Below are 15,074 nucleotides of genomic sequence, written 5' to 3' on the forward strand. Positions count from 1 at the left end.
AACCCAGAGAGTCCGCCTCCCACCATTCAAGTCCGAGGCATCTGAAGTCATCTGCGGCGTACCTCAAGGATCCTCACTCAGTCCCACCCTCTTCAACGTATACATGAGCCCCCTCGCGGCCATCGCCCGCCAACACAACCTCAACATCATCTCTTACGCGGATGACACTCAACTGATCCTCTCTCTCACCAAGGACCCCAGCACCGCCAAAACTAACTTACACGAAGGAATGAAAGAAGTCGCCGAATGGATGAAACAAAGCCGTCTGAAACTGAACTCAGACAAAACAGAAGTCCTCATCTTAGGTACATCCCCCTCTGCATGGGACGACTCCTGGTGGCCGGAAGCCCTCGGAAAAGCACCCATCCCGACAGACCACGCACGGAACCTTGGCGTCATCCTGGATTCTTCACTCTCAATGAACAGACAAGTCAGCGCCGTATCCTCTTCCTGCTTTAACATTCTTCGCATGCTCAGAAAAACATTTCGCTGGATCCCCTCCGAAACAAGGAAAACAGTCACCCACGCTCTAGTAACGAGCCGACTGGACTACGGAAACACCCTCTACGCAGGTACCACCGCTAAACTCCAGAAGAAACTACAACGAATACAAAACGCCTCAGCCAGGCTCATATTAGACATCCCACGCAACGAACACATCTCTGGTCACCTTAAAGACCTCCACTGGCTACCCGTCAATAAGAGGATCACTTTCCGACTGCTTACCCACGCACACAAATCACTCTACGACATCGGACCAGATTGCCTCAATTCTCGACTGTCCTTCTACACCCCCTCCCGCCAACTCCGCTCTTCCAGCCAAGCCTTCGCCACTGTACGTCGCATCAACAAGACCACCATGGGAGGCAGATCCTTTTCATACCTGGCTGCTAAAACATGGAACTCACTCCCCGCTTACCTTCGCCTCACTCAGAACCACCTAGCGTTCAGAAAGCTGCTTAAAACGTGGATATTTGATAAATAATCCTCCTCCCCTTCCTAAGCGCCTTGAAACCCTCTGGGTATGTAGTGCGCTATACAAATTTTATGACTTGACTTGACTTGACATACCCCAGGGCCGGTAGGAGTTACATGGGCCACTTGGGGTCGTGAAGAAAAGTGTGTCCAGTCTGTATGCAGTGGCTAAAATAAATAATTAATACCCTGAAGAAATTGCCATTAATGTACACGGCAATGAAACATGTTGGCGAGTGGTGTGTGGCTTTATAGGTAAAAGCCCGCCCAGCTTTTTAATTAGATAATGCTGCATGAAAGAACAGAATAAAGGTCGTATGGACGTGCAGGTTATCTTATATATATTTTTTGTTTGTGTGTTACACTGTTTGTATTGTATGTTTTACACACGTTTGTTCCACTGCACTTTATTTGTATATACACATTTATGTTTGTTTGGACACATTTCATTTAAAGCTTGATGACTGCCGATGATAACAGGGCAACTCTGGTGAGTACCTACCAGGTTCCCCGTTGGTGGTTCGCCCGTGAGGGGTCATCTTGCTTGCACACATTTTTTCACTAAATACACTTTGGAGTGTGGTGTCTAGAGGTTATGACTGTCTGACAAGGAACTGTGGCTTATTTTAAATTTGACATGATCTTGATGTACTCTTTACCCCATGAACATTTGAGATAGGGGAGTTATTTGAAAAGAAGATAGCTTTTTTCATAATATTGTACATCAAGGAAAGGAATTAGAATAGTGCCTTAATTGGACCAGGTCATTGCATTTTGAATGACTTTGTGATTGGAGGGCGACCTGGGTTCCTTTTTCCCTCTGTGCTCCTTTTTGTGTTGATACCTAAATCTTCTGCCAGATTGTATGGATATCATTAAAGAAGCTAAACACCCTACCACCAGAGAATTCCACCCAGATCCCACCCTCTTCAGTGTGAAACCTAAATGTGGTCCTTACCAGACTCATGAGTCCCCCTTTTGAACCTCTCCACAACTGTGAACTACAGTTCCTCACTTGGAAGGTAGCTTTTTTGGTTGCTATCACATCTCTCAGGAGAGTTAGTGAACTCCGGGCATTAACCATACAAGAACCATTTTTACAAATCCATCATAACAAAGTGGTCCTTTAGAACTAACCCTAAATTTTTACACAAAGTCGTATCTGCCTTTCATCTCAACCAGTCTGTTGAACTTCTAGTGTTTTTCCCTCAACCAGACTCAGTGGCAGAACAAGCTCTTCACACGTTCGGCGTTAAAAGAGCAATACTCTACTACATTGAAAGGACAAAGTCCTTTAGAAAGACCAAACTACTCTTTATGGCTTTCTCTCCACCTCTGAAAGGCAATCCCATCTCAAAGACAGGAATTGCCAGGTGGATTGTTAAATGCATCCAAATATGCTATATCAAAGCCAAACGCACACTAACCATTCCCCCTAGAGCTCATTCCACACGCAAAGTAGGGGCTTCTCTGGCATTCTTAGGGAACATTCCCCTAGATGACATCTGCAAAGCAGCAATTTAGGCTACACCACACACCTTCACAAAACACTATTTTGTAGATGTGCAGGTAAAACAACTAGCTAGTGTGGGCCAGGCTGTAATAAGAACACTTTTTCAAACCACTGTAACAGATACAGGTAGCCACCGCTAAGGAGGTAACTGCTGTATAGTCTATGCAAAAATATACTATCTGCAGCTCATATGCCTCAAATAGAAAATACTACTTACCAGTATGCATCTGTTCTTGGCATGTAGAGCTGCAGATTTGTATACGCCCACCCGCCTCCCCGGATACCTCTATCTGTTCCAATACTATCTTACTTAGATACATTACAAATGGACATCTCTTTCTACTTCTTATTACTCCATCATAACCCTGCGTGGCAAAAACAATCTAAGGATGGAGTCCCCTACCTCGTGACTACAAAGACTTCTTCCGAGACAAAAACAAAGTGCAAACATCCAAGCCCAACACCAGATGGCGATCTATGCAAAAGTATACAAACCTGCAGCTCCACATGCCAAGGACAGATGCATACTGGTAAATAGCATTTTCCATTTGTGGCACTCGTCTGACTCCTTCTTATTTTCCCTTGGGCCTCGTGAATCCTTGGGTTAGGTTAAACGCTGGTGAATTCCTCTTCTACACTTTCTGAGCCCCTTTAAACAGTCTCAGATTATGCTCCATCTCCAGTACCGACTGCCATTCGCTCTTCAAGACTTGCGCCTGTCCCTCTTCCATTTATGCCGGATCTCAGGCTGCAAGTGTCAGAGAGGGAGTCTGTGCTGACTCCTTTGTTTATCACTGAGCTGATTCGGTCTTGGTCTCTACAGAGGTCATGCTATGGCTCCAGTCTAATGCACTTGGTTCCTGTATAGTCTGATTCAGGCACTACAGTGACTTCATCAACATTTTGGTTCAGATTCTCACCAGATGTTGGCACTACACCGAGATTTAGTGATGGTGGGGCTGATTTAACTCCACATTACAATGATGAGAGTTTATATATGGACTTAGAGGAGGCCAGTGGGCTTGATACTTCCCCTGATACAGGGTTGATTTCCCCCTTTTGACCACTGACGGGAGAGTCTTGCTTTTGCATTGGTAATTTTATTTGCTATTGAGTCCTAGACCTACAACTGCCTTGTGTTGTACTAAGACAAACAACATTACAGAAGTTCTCCAGCCAGGGCCTGCTGTCTTTGAGCCCCTACTCCTTTTCAACAAGCTCCATCAGATACCCTAACTTTGTCTAAGCCTTCCTCTTGCCCATCGGTGCAAAGGCAGGGAGCCATAAGCTATAGAGTAGTGCATGGTGACCCAGATTTTCTAAACCGCACCCTTCCCCCAAAAGTTTGGTGCTCCAAGCTTGTACCAGCATGATAAATCCTAATTGATTCTTCATGACTCCCCGGGAAAGGAAGTAAAAAGGATTGAGTTGTTCGAAAATCAAATGCTCTCCTTGGCCAGTTTAGCCTTCTGGATAGTCAGTGTGGTTTGCCTGCTAGGCTGATATCTGCACGTCTCTGAGACATGGTCACTGAGATCTTGCCAGTGGTCCCTGTAGAGTTTTAGGCTCCCTGGCTCAACCCCGTCAAGATGTGGCCATATATGTCATTCATGCTGGCCTTCTTAGTGCTGATTACTTGGGGCAAGCAGTCGACACCAGTGTACTTCTCAGTCACCATGTGTGAATATGTTCCACAGGTATTACAGGAGATGTGCAGGCTTCCCTTATGATTAGATCTTTTGATGGCTCCTATATATTTGGTGAGCAAGCTGTCACTTGATAATATTTTATGGAAAGTCGAGCCAAAGTACATTCACCAGTTTCCGTATCTCTTGACTACTCAACACACCCGCCAGCCCATAAGCAATTCACTATGGATTACCTGGTCAGGGATATTTGCCTACCCTTTACTTCCACTTCTGCTGATCCCATGGGTTGTTATAAGAATGCAGCAATTCTCATCCAATTGGCATCAACTTGACTGAGACAGCCATGGTATTCTATGCTGCTAGAAATGTTGGTTGCAAAAACCACAGTTGATGGACAGAATGCAAAACAATGTCATACATTCACCCCAGTACAGAGATCTGGGCCCAAATCCATCGTTTTTTTGCACTCCACACCACCCCAGTTCAGACATGGCCATATGCATATCAGTCTGACCCTGTGCCTCTTGGGAACAGTCCAGCCCGAACTGCCCACCCCTGCCTTCCCAGGACCTGAAACAAGCTTCAGAGGACCGGTTTCATACATTGCATATGGCCATGTCTGAACTGGGGTGGTGTGGAGTGCAAAAAAACGACGGATTTAGGCCCAGATCTCTGTACTGGGGTGAATGTATGACATTGTTCCGCATTCTGTCCATCAACTGTTGGTTTTGCATTTGTCACCCCGAGTGGGATGGGTATGCTCAGACGTGAGTCCCGTGCTCTCCACTCCACTGGAGTAAAGCTATCCTGGCTGAAGACGGCTGATAGCCAGAAACCGGTCCTAGGATGCTTGATTCCAGTCCAGGAAAGACATGGCTTGGCAGTTTGGGCTGGACTGTTCCCATGAGGCACAGGGTCAAGGCTGATTTGCATATGGCGTTCCTCAAGGCTCCTCGCTCAGCCCAACCCTCTTCAACGTCTACATGAGCCCCCTCGCAGCCATCGCACGCCAACACAACCTCAACATCATCTCCTACGCCGACGACACCCAGCTGATCCTCTCCCTCACCAACGAACCTGCCACCGCCAGAGCCAACCTTCATGAAGGGATGAAAGCGGTAGCCGAATGGATGAAGAACAGCCGCCTGAAACTGAACTCAGATAAGACGGAAGTCCTCATCCTGGGATCCTCACCCGCCGCCTGGGACGACTCCTGGTGGCCCCCCGCCCTAGGCAGTGCACCCAAACCAACAGACCACGCACGCAACCTGGGCTTCATCCTGGACTCCTCCCTCTCCATGACTAGACAAGTCAACGCCGTCTCCTCGTCATGCTTCAACATCCTGCGCATGCTACGTAAGATCTTCCGGTGGATCTCCACCGAGAGCAGGAAGACGGTCACCCAGGCCCTCGTCACCAGCCGTCTGGACTACGGCAACACCCTCTACGCCAGAACCACCGCCAAACTCCAGAAGAGACTCCAGCGGATCCAGAACGCCTCAGCACGACTCATCCTGGACATCTCCCGTCGCAGCCACATCTCCGGACACCTGAAAGATCTGCATTGGCTCACGGTCAACAAGAGAATCGCCTTCCGTCTCCTCACCCCAAGCACACAAAGCCCTACACAGCCCTACACAGCCAAGGGCCAGGATACCTCAACAGCCGCCTCAACTTCTACGCTCCCAAACTCCAGCTTCGGTCGACCAGCCACGCCCTCGCCGCCGTCCCCCGCATCCGTAGAGCCACCACAGGAGGGCGGTCCTTCTCCTACCTCGCCGCCAAGACATGGAACTCCCTCCCCACCCACCTCCGCCTGACCCAGGGCCACCTCGCCTTCAGGAAGCAACTCAAGACCTGGTTGTTCGAGCAGTAGCAGTCCCCCCCCCCCCCCAGCGCCTTGAGACCCTCTGGGTGTGTAGTGCGCTATATAAATACGATGATTGATTGATTGATGTCTGAACTGGGGTGGTGTGGAGTGCAAAAAAACGATGGATTTAGGCCCAGATCTCTGTACTGGGGTGAATGTATGACATTGTTCCGCATTCTGTCCATCAACTGTTGGTTTTGCTAGAAATGTTGGGGCATCTTCAAAATAAGCTACTGCTGAGACCAAATCGCCTACACCAGCATCAAGGTGAGCTCAGACATCCGGCCCCAGGCAGTTAAATTTAGCAAAAAGTCACCTGAGGTCTTAGCGCATGGTTATCTTCAACACTCGGAGTGTTTGCATATCCTGCGCAAGTCATGTAGACCCAACATGCGGCCTGCTACACAGCAGCGTGGAAGAGATTTAACCATTACTGTTTGGGAAAACAAATTGAACCTATTAAAGCATCTGTTCAAGAACGCAGCACCTATATACTGCATTTGGCAAAAGCAGGATTGACATACACTTGTATTTTGTTACCCTTAGCTGCAATCGCTGCTTACATGCAAAATTGCGACACACTTGGCAGGGGCGAAAAAACAATCTGAGTTGGCTTCTTTGTGCTGGTGCATTGTGGGATAAAGGAAAGGAGGTCATAGGACATCTTTTTTTTAATTTATTTTTTAAAAATATTTTTTATTCGTTTTTGTCTGTTAGCACAGTATAACCGTTTCAAGCACAAACATATAGCTGAGCATTGTATCTTAACATCAGAGACACTTTCTATTAAGATAAAATCACAAGTGTACATTTTTATAGCATTCGAGAGTGACCTCTGTACTGTTATTTTAGGAACCTCCGTGTTCTTCTCAATCCGTACTGCTGTCATCTTGGTCCGATGGCGGCTCACAAATATTCCCTCTGTATTTGTTCCACGCCCCCAAATTTTGGTCAATTTTCTTGGTCAACCCATGCTACTGAACACCGCCCTTTCCGCTATCATGGCTGCGTCCATGTCATTACTCCATGCTGTTAGAGTAGGTCTTTCTGCTCTTCCCCACCTCTGTGCTATATTTCTCTTGGCCACCATCATGCCCATTGTAGCCCAACTCTGCCCTGAACGTGTTAGGTCATTTGGTTCCCATATGTTTAGCAGGCAACATCTGGACTCTGGTAACATCGGGACCCCCTCAGATTGCGACATAGTCCTTAACACTTGTGTCCAGTAGTCGGCTAATTTGGGACAATCCCATATGGTGATGTAAAATGTTCCTTCCTCCCCGCATCCTCTCAAACAGTAGGGATGAGCTATTCGTCCTATTTTATGTAGGGTGTGTCTTGTATAGGAGGAGCGGTGTAGGATGCGTAATTGTACTAGTCTAAGGCGCGAGGGAATGCCTACCTCTTTTGGGGACGCTAGTGCTCCCTGCCACTCCGAGTCATCACTCTCAGCAATATCATAAGACCATCTTTCCCGTCGGGTTCCCATCGGGTCGGGCAGATTATTCACCAGCTTACAGTAGGTTAGGGAGGTCGCCTTCATTGGCATGTAATCTGTTAACAATCTGTCCTCTAGAGGGGATGCCTCTGGAACTTCTGAGCTAGGTGAAAGTGCTGTCATCAGAGCATGTCGAATCTGGATATATCAAAACATTTCAGAGGGGGCTAAGTCATATTGCTGCCGTAGCGTATTAAAGGGAATCACTCCCCCTTTTTGCCACAAGTCTCCGATCGTGGAGATCCCGATATCATCCCATCGATCGAAACCTTTGCTGTGTCTGAGTTTTCCTAGTTGCTTTGTGTCCCACAGTGGAGTAAGCTGTGGTAGCACCCCTTGCCATCCTAACTTTGCCTGAGCTATGTGCCACAGTCCAAGTGTATGACGCAGTGGTCCAAACTTTGTCAGCAACAGCTTTTTATCGTAGAGGGGAGCCAACAGGTCTGCCATGCCTAACTGTTCCCTGTCTGCCTTCAGTGCCAGGTCTGATTGCGGAAGATGTACCCATTGATTAATTACTTTTAATTGGGCTGCCCAGTAATAAAGTTGTACATCTGGAAGCGCTATTCCTCAGTCGTACCAACTGCGCACCTGCTTAGCTTGTGCTATACGTGCCAGTTCATTGCCCCATAACAGATTGGATACTTGTGCCGCAATGGCTGTAAAATATGAGGACTTCACTGGGTAGGGTGTCTTTTCCAAAATACACAAAAAACGAGGCAACGCCATCATTTTAAAGAGCTCTGCCTTCCCCAGCAAGGTTAGCGGTAGTGTTTCCCAGTGTCGTATGTCTCGCCTGAGACGCTCCAGCGGCGTTTGAAGATACATATTGTATCTTTTTTTTAGCACTTTTAAAAGAAATGTTATTGGTCAAATACACAGTTAGGTGATTACAGCAATGAATGACACAGCCATACAGCACACAGTTTATATTTCGCACTTGTGGGTTATTCAGTAAAGCATCTCAGTACAGGCCTACATTACTCCCCCCCCCCCCCCCCTCTGTAACGACCGGATTTTCAGACCAAGCAGCTTACCAACCGTAGCAAACCCAGTCGTCCCGTAACAACACTCTTCTCAGGCCACTATTTACATAATCTCCAAAGTACTCACCTGAGAAAGTGAAAAGGGCTATTTAAAAGACTGTACAATGAAACATACCACTAACATCTAATGGATTCCATATCTTATCCTATAGTTACCTTTCTGTCTCTATATTTATAGTCCCGTAAGACTTTTATCTTTAACGTCACCCGACGATATCTTTATAGTCTCCCGACTTTTATCTTTAACGTCACCCGACGATATCCTTAACGTCACCCGACGATCTACACTAATAGGGATTCACCTTTAAAAGTTATTTCCCAAATGAAGTTCAGACTCTCCCATCATCATCAGTTACCTTTTCAGAAGGGCATATCCCATCCTTCTGTATGTCAGCATCTGGTTAAAAGGAAAGGTCAATCCCATTCATAAAAACAACATTCAAAGATATTTAACATTGAATCTTTATTCTACAATTAAGCATGACAGAATGAGCAAAAGAAACATGAATTAAGTTAGTCGCTACCTGTAACCTAAAAAGGGGAAAATAAGAATGAATGATTACATATATTCTACACTAAGCTCAGAACGCCTCACCTTAGACGTGTGTCTATCCATCTCAGCAGCGGAGCAGATCCCTCTCCCTTCTCCCTCTCTCGTCTCGGGACTCTGCTCTTCTTCTATGGCTCGCGAATACACGTCTGCACCGCTACACCTCATCTATGCTGCCATGGTTCCGAAATACTCGAACCCTCTTCTGGACTCAGTCTCTGCCACTCCTGTATGATGTCACTACAGGACCTTTAGCCACTTTCCTTCTTGTCTCAGGATTTCAATTAGCTGATGGTATCAATCTCACTGCACCAGCCTTCGGACCAACTTCTTCTGTCTGCTCCACACGTTACTCTCTCCCTCCTCTCTGCCTGCTCTTTGATAATATAGAGCTCTCTTTCTCTATGGAAAATTCCAGTATTTGGCTGACTCCCACCGAATTTCTGTACCAGTCCCCGGTTCCCTTCGCTCTCCGCAGTGGCCACCTGCGTATTGCGTCTAGAGCCGGGGAGACAAACACATTCTTTCGATAAGGGCCAGTCTTGACCGTTTCCTCACTAGCGAACAACAGACTAGTTTCTAAACACTACCTTTAACCTGCAAGCGCCTCGGACTGCAGAGGCAGAATTACAAAATGGCTTCTCTGAGGCTTTCGGGCTTATAGGCCAGAGAAAACGGAAAAAGGCACTAAACCCTGTCAAGGCACATAGTTAAGCCCTACAAATGAACGCAACTGCAACTAGGACTGAGATGGTAGTGGATTATAGTCACCACCAGTCTAAAAATAGGTTAAAATTACCCTGTCACTACACCCCCCCAGCACTTTTCGCAGCACATCTTTTGGCCAAAAGTTCTTTGAGCAAAAACAACTTTTAAACATCTGTGCCAAACACTAGATGACAGGATTGTGCAGAGCATGTGCATCTGCAGCATTACAAGCTATAAACAGATGCTAGCTGGTTAACCATCTTTTTCCTTTCTAGGAATAATGCCCCCACCATTTTCAGCATTGTTTTTTAGATATGCTAGATATTCCCCCGATTTAGATTTAGGATGCTTTCTGTTTATAATTTGAGGAACTCGGGGCAGATGTAATATCAGGTTTTGATCTACCTAGGATACATTTTCGGGTTGTAAGCACATAGCCACCTCTAAGGATTTTACTTGTGGTGAATTAAACTATTGCTAGAGCAGATTACATTGAATGCTTCTGGTGCTGCATTGTCGCATGCAATGCAATGTTATTTATTGGATATTTGGACCTTTATCAAAATAGCCTCCCTACGTTGTTATCGGTAAATGCAATATAATACTGAAAGTAGAATGTCTTAGATTCTAAGCTGCAATCATTCTGTTTCACTTCATTGTGCTTTATTGTTGAGCTCTTACACTGAACACTGGAGGGATCTACCTTAAGTGATCCTTGATTTGTCAAAGAGATTACTTAATTTTCAGGAACAGTGGCTCATAAAACAGTGACAGAATGAAGTCACAATTTGCAGATAAAATTCTAAGAAGATGGAACATTAATTATATGCATCAAAAAATGTATTAATCAGTCCTTCTGTGTGTTACCTTACATGTATTTATTTATATGCTGTACATAATGCCATTAGCGTGGCCTTGTAGCACCAACAGGTCACTTACTCAAAACACTTAAATGGTGCTTCTTATGGATTAAACTATAAGTGACCCTTTAAAACACCCAACTTCACTTTTGTTTTTCATTGCCGGTTTGGTGTTAGCAACCATTTAGAGTTTTACTTTATAGCTTTATCTAATTGTTATTGGTATAGAGGTTTCTTTCCTGCAGGCGATGTCAGCTATTGCACACAGCCAGCATAATTCTTTTTCCGGATAATATAATGTATGCTATGTCCTTATGCTAAGAATTGAAACACCTTCTTGTTAAATATTATTTTACTGGATTACTTTGTCATCGAATGTGAGACCCACATACTTTGATACTTTATTCTTTTTTGGAATGTTTAGGCAAAGCAGCTAGAACTTCAGTTCACGGTTGGGGAAGCCATTACCAGTGGTGCCATTGGAACCAGTTCAGTAGCAGCCCGGGATGTTTGGATGGTGACCGAGGAAGAATACACTCCTCCTGCTGGTAAACAATTGCTATATATTTTTTAACAATCGCTGTTGAACCGGTATGCAAGAGTCTGATCCAAATAGCCTAGCTTTTCAAAATCAGATGTTTGCACACATTAGGTTCTTTAGATTTTTTAAGTAGATTTCTGAGATTTATGGTCATCTTTAAGATATTCATGAAAAGTCAAAGGCATGCACTTGAAAATCTGTGACAGTTGTATACTTTCGGGAGTACTAAACTGCACGTGTTTTACATGTGAAAATTCCATTAGTTGTAAACATGTGTGAGTAAATGATATGGAAATGTGAACTTGCTTACATTTAATTTTCTCCATGTGAAATATGTGTTCGAGGCATATGAGCTGCAGATTAAACACTGTGCATAGATCGCCACCTAGTGTTGGGCCCAGATGTTTGCAGTTTGTTTTTGTCCTGAAAAGTTCTTTGGAAGTCATGAGATTGGTGACTCCTCCTTTGGACCACATTGCACATGGGCATCGGCTCCATCCTTTTTTCCGCCATTGGGCTCGGATGTGTTTTCTGCGCTCCGGTGTGGAACCGAATTTCCTTCAGCACGCAATCCTCACCCAGTTCGACGGTATTGTTTTGATCACGCTCCTCATCCATGCGATTCTGCACCACTTCGAAGTCTTCGATTCCGGTCGTCGACGATGGCCTTTGGGCCTACCTGGGCCTTACTCTCTGACTCATGGAAAGGACGCCATTCAAGAAGTGTCCTCAATGTGCGTCGAAGTTTCCCCACACCGATCTACATGAGGTGTGCAACCTTTGCCTCTCACCCGAGCACGAGGCCAAAGACTGTTCCGCTTGTGCCTCCTTCCACTTCAAAAAGACAATTCGGGACCGACTAGCTCGAAGAACCATGGCTCGCTCGTCAGCTTCGATCCCCGACGACATCATTGCAGAGGGCGTCGACTTGCCAGAACACCAGGCCGAAGAAAGTGCCAGCTCCTCTGATGCCGAAGACTCAGACATTGAGGGCATCACTCTAGCTCAACGGGTCATAAGTAAGAACGTTGACCCCAACCCTTCCTTGACACCCTCAAAAAGGCTACGTTCACACCCTCACCTTCGGGCCCGGGTGCACAAGAGAGACTGCTTCCCATGCCCTGCCTTCGGGCCCGGCAAAGAAGCCTACTAAGCCTTTAGGCGGCTCGGGCTCGAGTCAGCCTATTCCCGGTGCCCATCCCATACCAACACCAAAGAAGAAGCCATCTTTCTCAGCCACGCCGACCGCTGCCCCGACACCCAAGCACTCGGCACCGAAGACTGGCACAGGCTCATTGATGCCAAAACCGCATTCGGAGCAGAGTAAAAAAACGCCTAAAGGTCCCGACTCACACGCTTCGGAGCCGAAAAAACTCCTGGAACGGAAAAAACACGTTCCGGTAGAAGACATTTCAAAAGGTCATAGTTCCAAGCCAAAAGACCCTACATCAGCTACCGAGTCGGTGCCGAAAAAACGTCCAGGACCGAAAACATCGACATCGAAGGATCTGCCCTACACAGAAGAGATTTGTACACCATATCCTACTCAAAAGACTCTTGTAAAGGATCCTAAGACTGGCCAACTAGCTCTTTGCTCCAAGAAGAGACCACTTGAGGTGCCTGCAACTCCTCCTCTTCCAAAAAAGAAAAGAGACATTGCAACCTCTGCATTAAGGGTCCCTTCTCCACCACCTCCCCATACTATTCCTCCTCCTACACCTCCTACACCTCCTCCACCACATCATTCGCCTACACCATCCACTAATCCAGATGATGATGTAAAGTCAGACTCTAATGACACAGGTGGGGGTGCACATGACCCAGTAGGGACCAATAGTCCCCCTCAGTCACCTAATCCATGGGATGATAATAACACCCCTGATGTGCCTTACATCCCTCAAGACGATGCATATCCTTCCAGGCCTTCCATACCAGAAGACACTATAGGTCTTAACCTACTAGTCCAGAGAGATGCCCAGTACCATGGGGTTGACTTGCACACCGATGCTGTGGAGGAAAACATTTTATTGGACACTTTTGATACTGCTCAAAGGTCCACTGCCATTTTGCCAATGCTTAAAGGGGTCATTAAGCACGCAACAGAGGTATTCAAAGATCCTGTCAGGGCTCAGGTCCTCAACCCTCGCATTGAGAAAAAATACAAAGCTGCCCCTACAGACCCAGTTTACATTAGAGGTCCAGCACCACTAGATTCTTTAGTAGTATCTAATGCGCGTAAACGTGCTAATTCACAAACATCAGGTGAGGCCTCACCGCCAGATAAAGAATCTAAACTCCTTGACGCCTCTGGTAAGCGCACAGCGTCATAGGAAGCTAATATATGGTGAATCGCCAATACTCAATCGCTATTGGCAAGATTTGACCGGGCACATTATGATGAACTAGAATCCATAATGCTGCATCTACCAGATAAATATAAAAACCGGTCCAATGAACTCCTACAGGAAGGTAAAAATATCACCAATACTTCTATTTGTTGCGCCCTAGATGCCGCAGATACTGCCTCAAGGGCAATTAATACTAGTGTCCTTCTGCGTAGGCATGCCTGGCTGCGTATTTCAGGTTTCAAACCTGAAGTGCAAAATTCCATCCTGAATCAGCCATTTGATGAGCAACACCTATTTGGCCCTAATGTCGATGTATCTTTAGAGAAAATGAAAAAAGACACAAACACAGCTAAATCTATGGGAGCCTTGCAATTGCAAGCTCCCAGACGTTCTTTTCGTCGCTCATCATATAGAGGCAACACGAGAGGCTACCCCTCCGATAGCCCCTCCACTTCTGATAAAACCCCTAGTCAATCCTCATTCACTAAGGGCTATCAAAGAGGGGGTTAAAGTGGTAACAACAACAAAGGCAGAGGCAAAACCAACAACTCCCGCTCTGCCTCCACCCCTACCCAATGACTTTCCTCCGCTTCCCCCCCACCATTCCACTCCTGTGGGAGGGAAGACTACAACAATTCCTTCCTGCCTGGACCAACATCACATCAGACAGGTGGGTGCGACAGATTATTCAATCAGGTTACTGTCTAAAACTAATATCTACCCCCCAAACATACCACCCAAACAGCGTCCAATGTCACAAGAGCATCTATCACTGCTAAAGCAAGAAGTAATATCCTTGCTATAAAAAAGTGCAATAGAACCAGTTCCTCTGCACCAACAAAACAAGGGAGTTTACTCACTATACTTTCTAATCCCATAGAACAGGGGTCTCCAAACCGGTCCTGGAGGGCCGGATCCATGCCAGATTTTTGGGATATCCCCATTGAGATACATGTAGTTATTTTAAAAATCTGGCATGGATCCGGCCCTCCAGTACCAGTTTGGAGACCCCTGCCATAGAAAAACGTCTCTCTAAGGCCTATTCTAGACCTCGGACCGCTAAACATATACATACAGTCAGACCATTTTCACATGGTCACACTTCAACAAGTTCTTCCTCTCCTGTTACAAAACAACTTCCTTTCTACTCTAGATCTCAAGGACGCATACTTCCACATTCCCATTCACAAAGCTCACAGGAAGTATCTCAGATTTGTAGTAGACGGGCACACTATCAATTCAAAGTACTCCCATTCGGAGTCACAACAGCACCAAGGGTTTTCACCAAGTGCCTAGCAGTAGTGGCGGCACATTTACGAAGACAACACATCCATGTCTTCCCGTACCTCGACGACTGGCTCATAAAAGCCAGCTCATACAACCAGTGTGTGGAACACACCCATACCACCACGCAACTGTTCCACAACTTGGGGTTCACAATAAACCACACCAACTCTCATCTGCGACCATCCAAAGTACAACAGTACCTCAGTGCCACAATAAACATCTCAACAGC

The 15,074-nt window shown here is 46.1% G+C and overlaps 1 protein-coding gene across 2 annotated transcripts in view; it reads left to right on the forward strand.

The window, feature by feature from the left end:
* Window positions 1-15,074, forward strand: part of ECPAS (Ecm29 proteasome adaptor and scaffold) — a 780,178-nt gene that overhangs the window by 308,318 nt on the left and 456,786 nt on the right. For both annotated transcript variants that reach the window (XM_086962068.1, XM_086962067.1), the window contains exon 24: window positions 11,094-11,217. In XM_086962068.1, the coding sequence (XP_086818194.1) occupies window positions 11,094-11,217 (124 nt within the window). The remainder of the gene's footprint in view (window positions 1-11,093; window positions 11,218-15,074) is intronic.

This window comes from Lissotriton vulgaris, chromosome 3_1 (assembly GCF_964263255.1).
Source record: "Lissotriton vulgaris chromosome 3_1, aLisVul1.2, whole genome shotgun sequence".
Taxonomy (NCBI): domain Eukaryota; kingdom Metazoa; phylum Chordata; class Amphibia; order Caudata; family Salamandridae; genus Lissotriton; species Lissotriton vulgaris.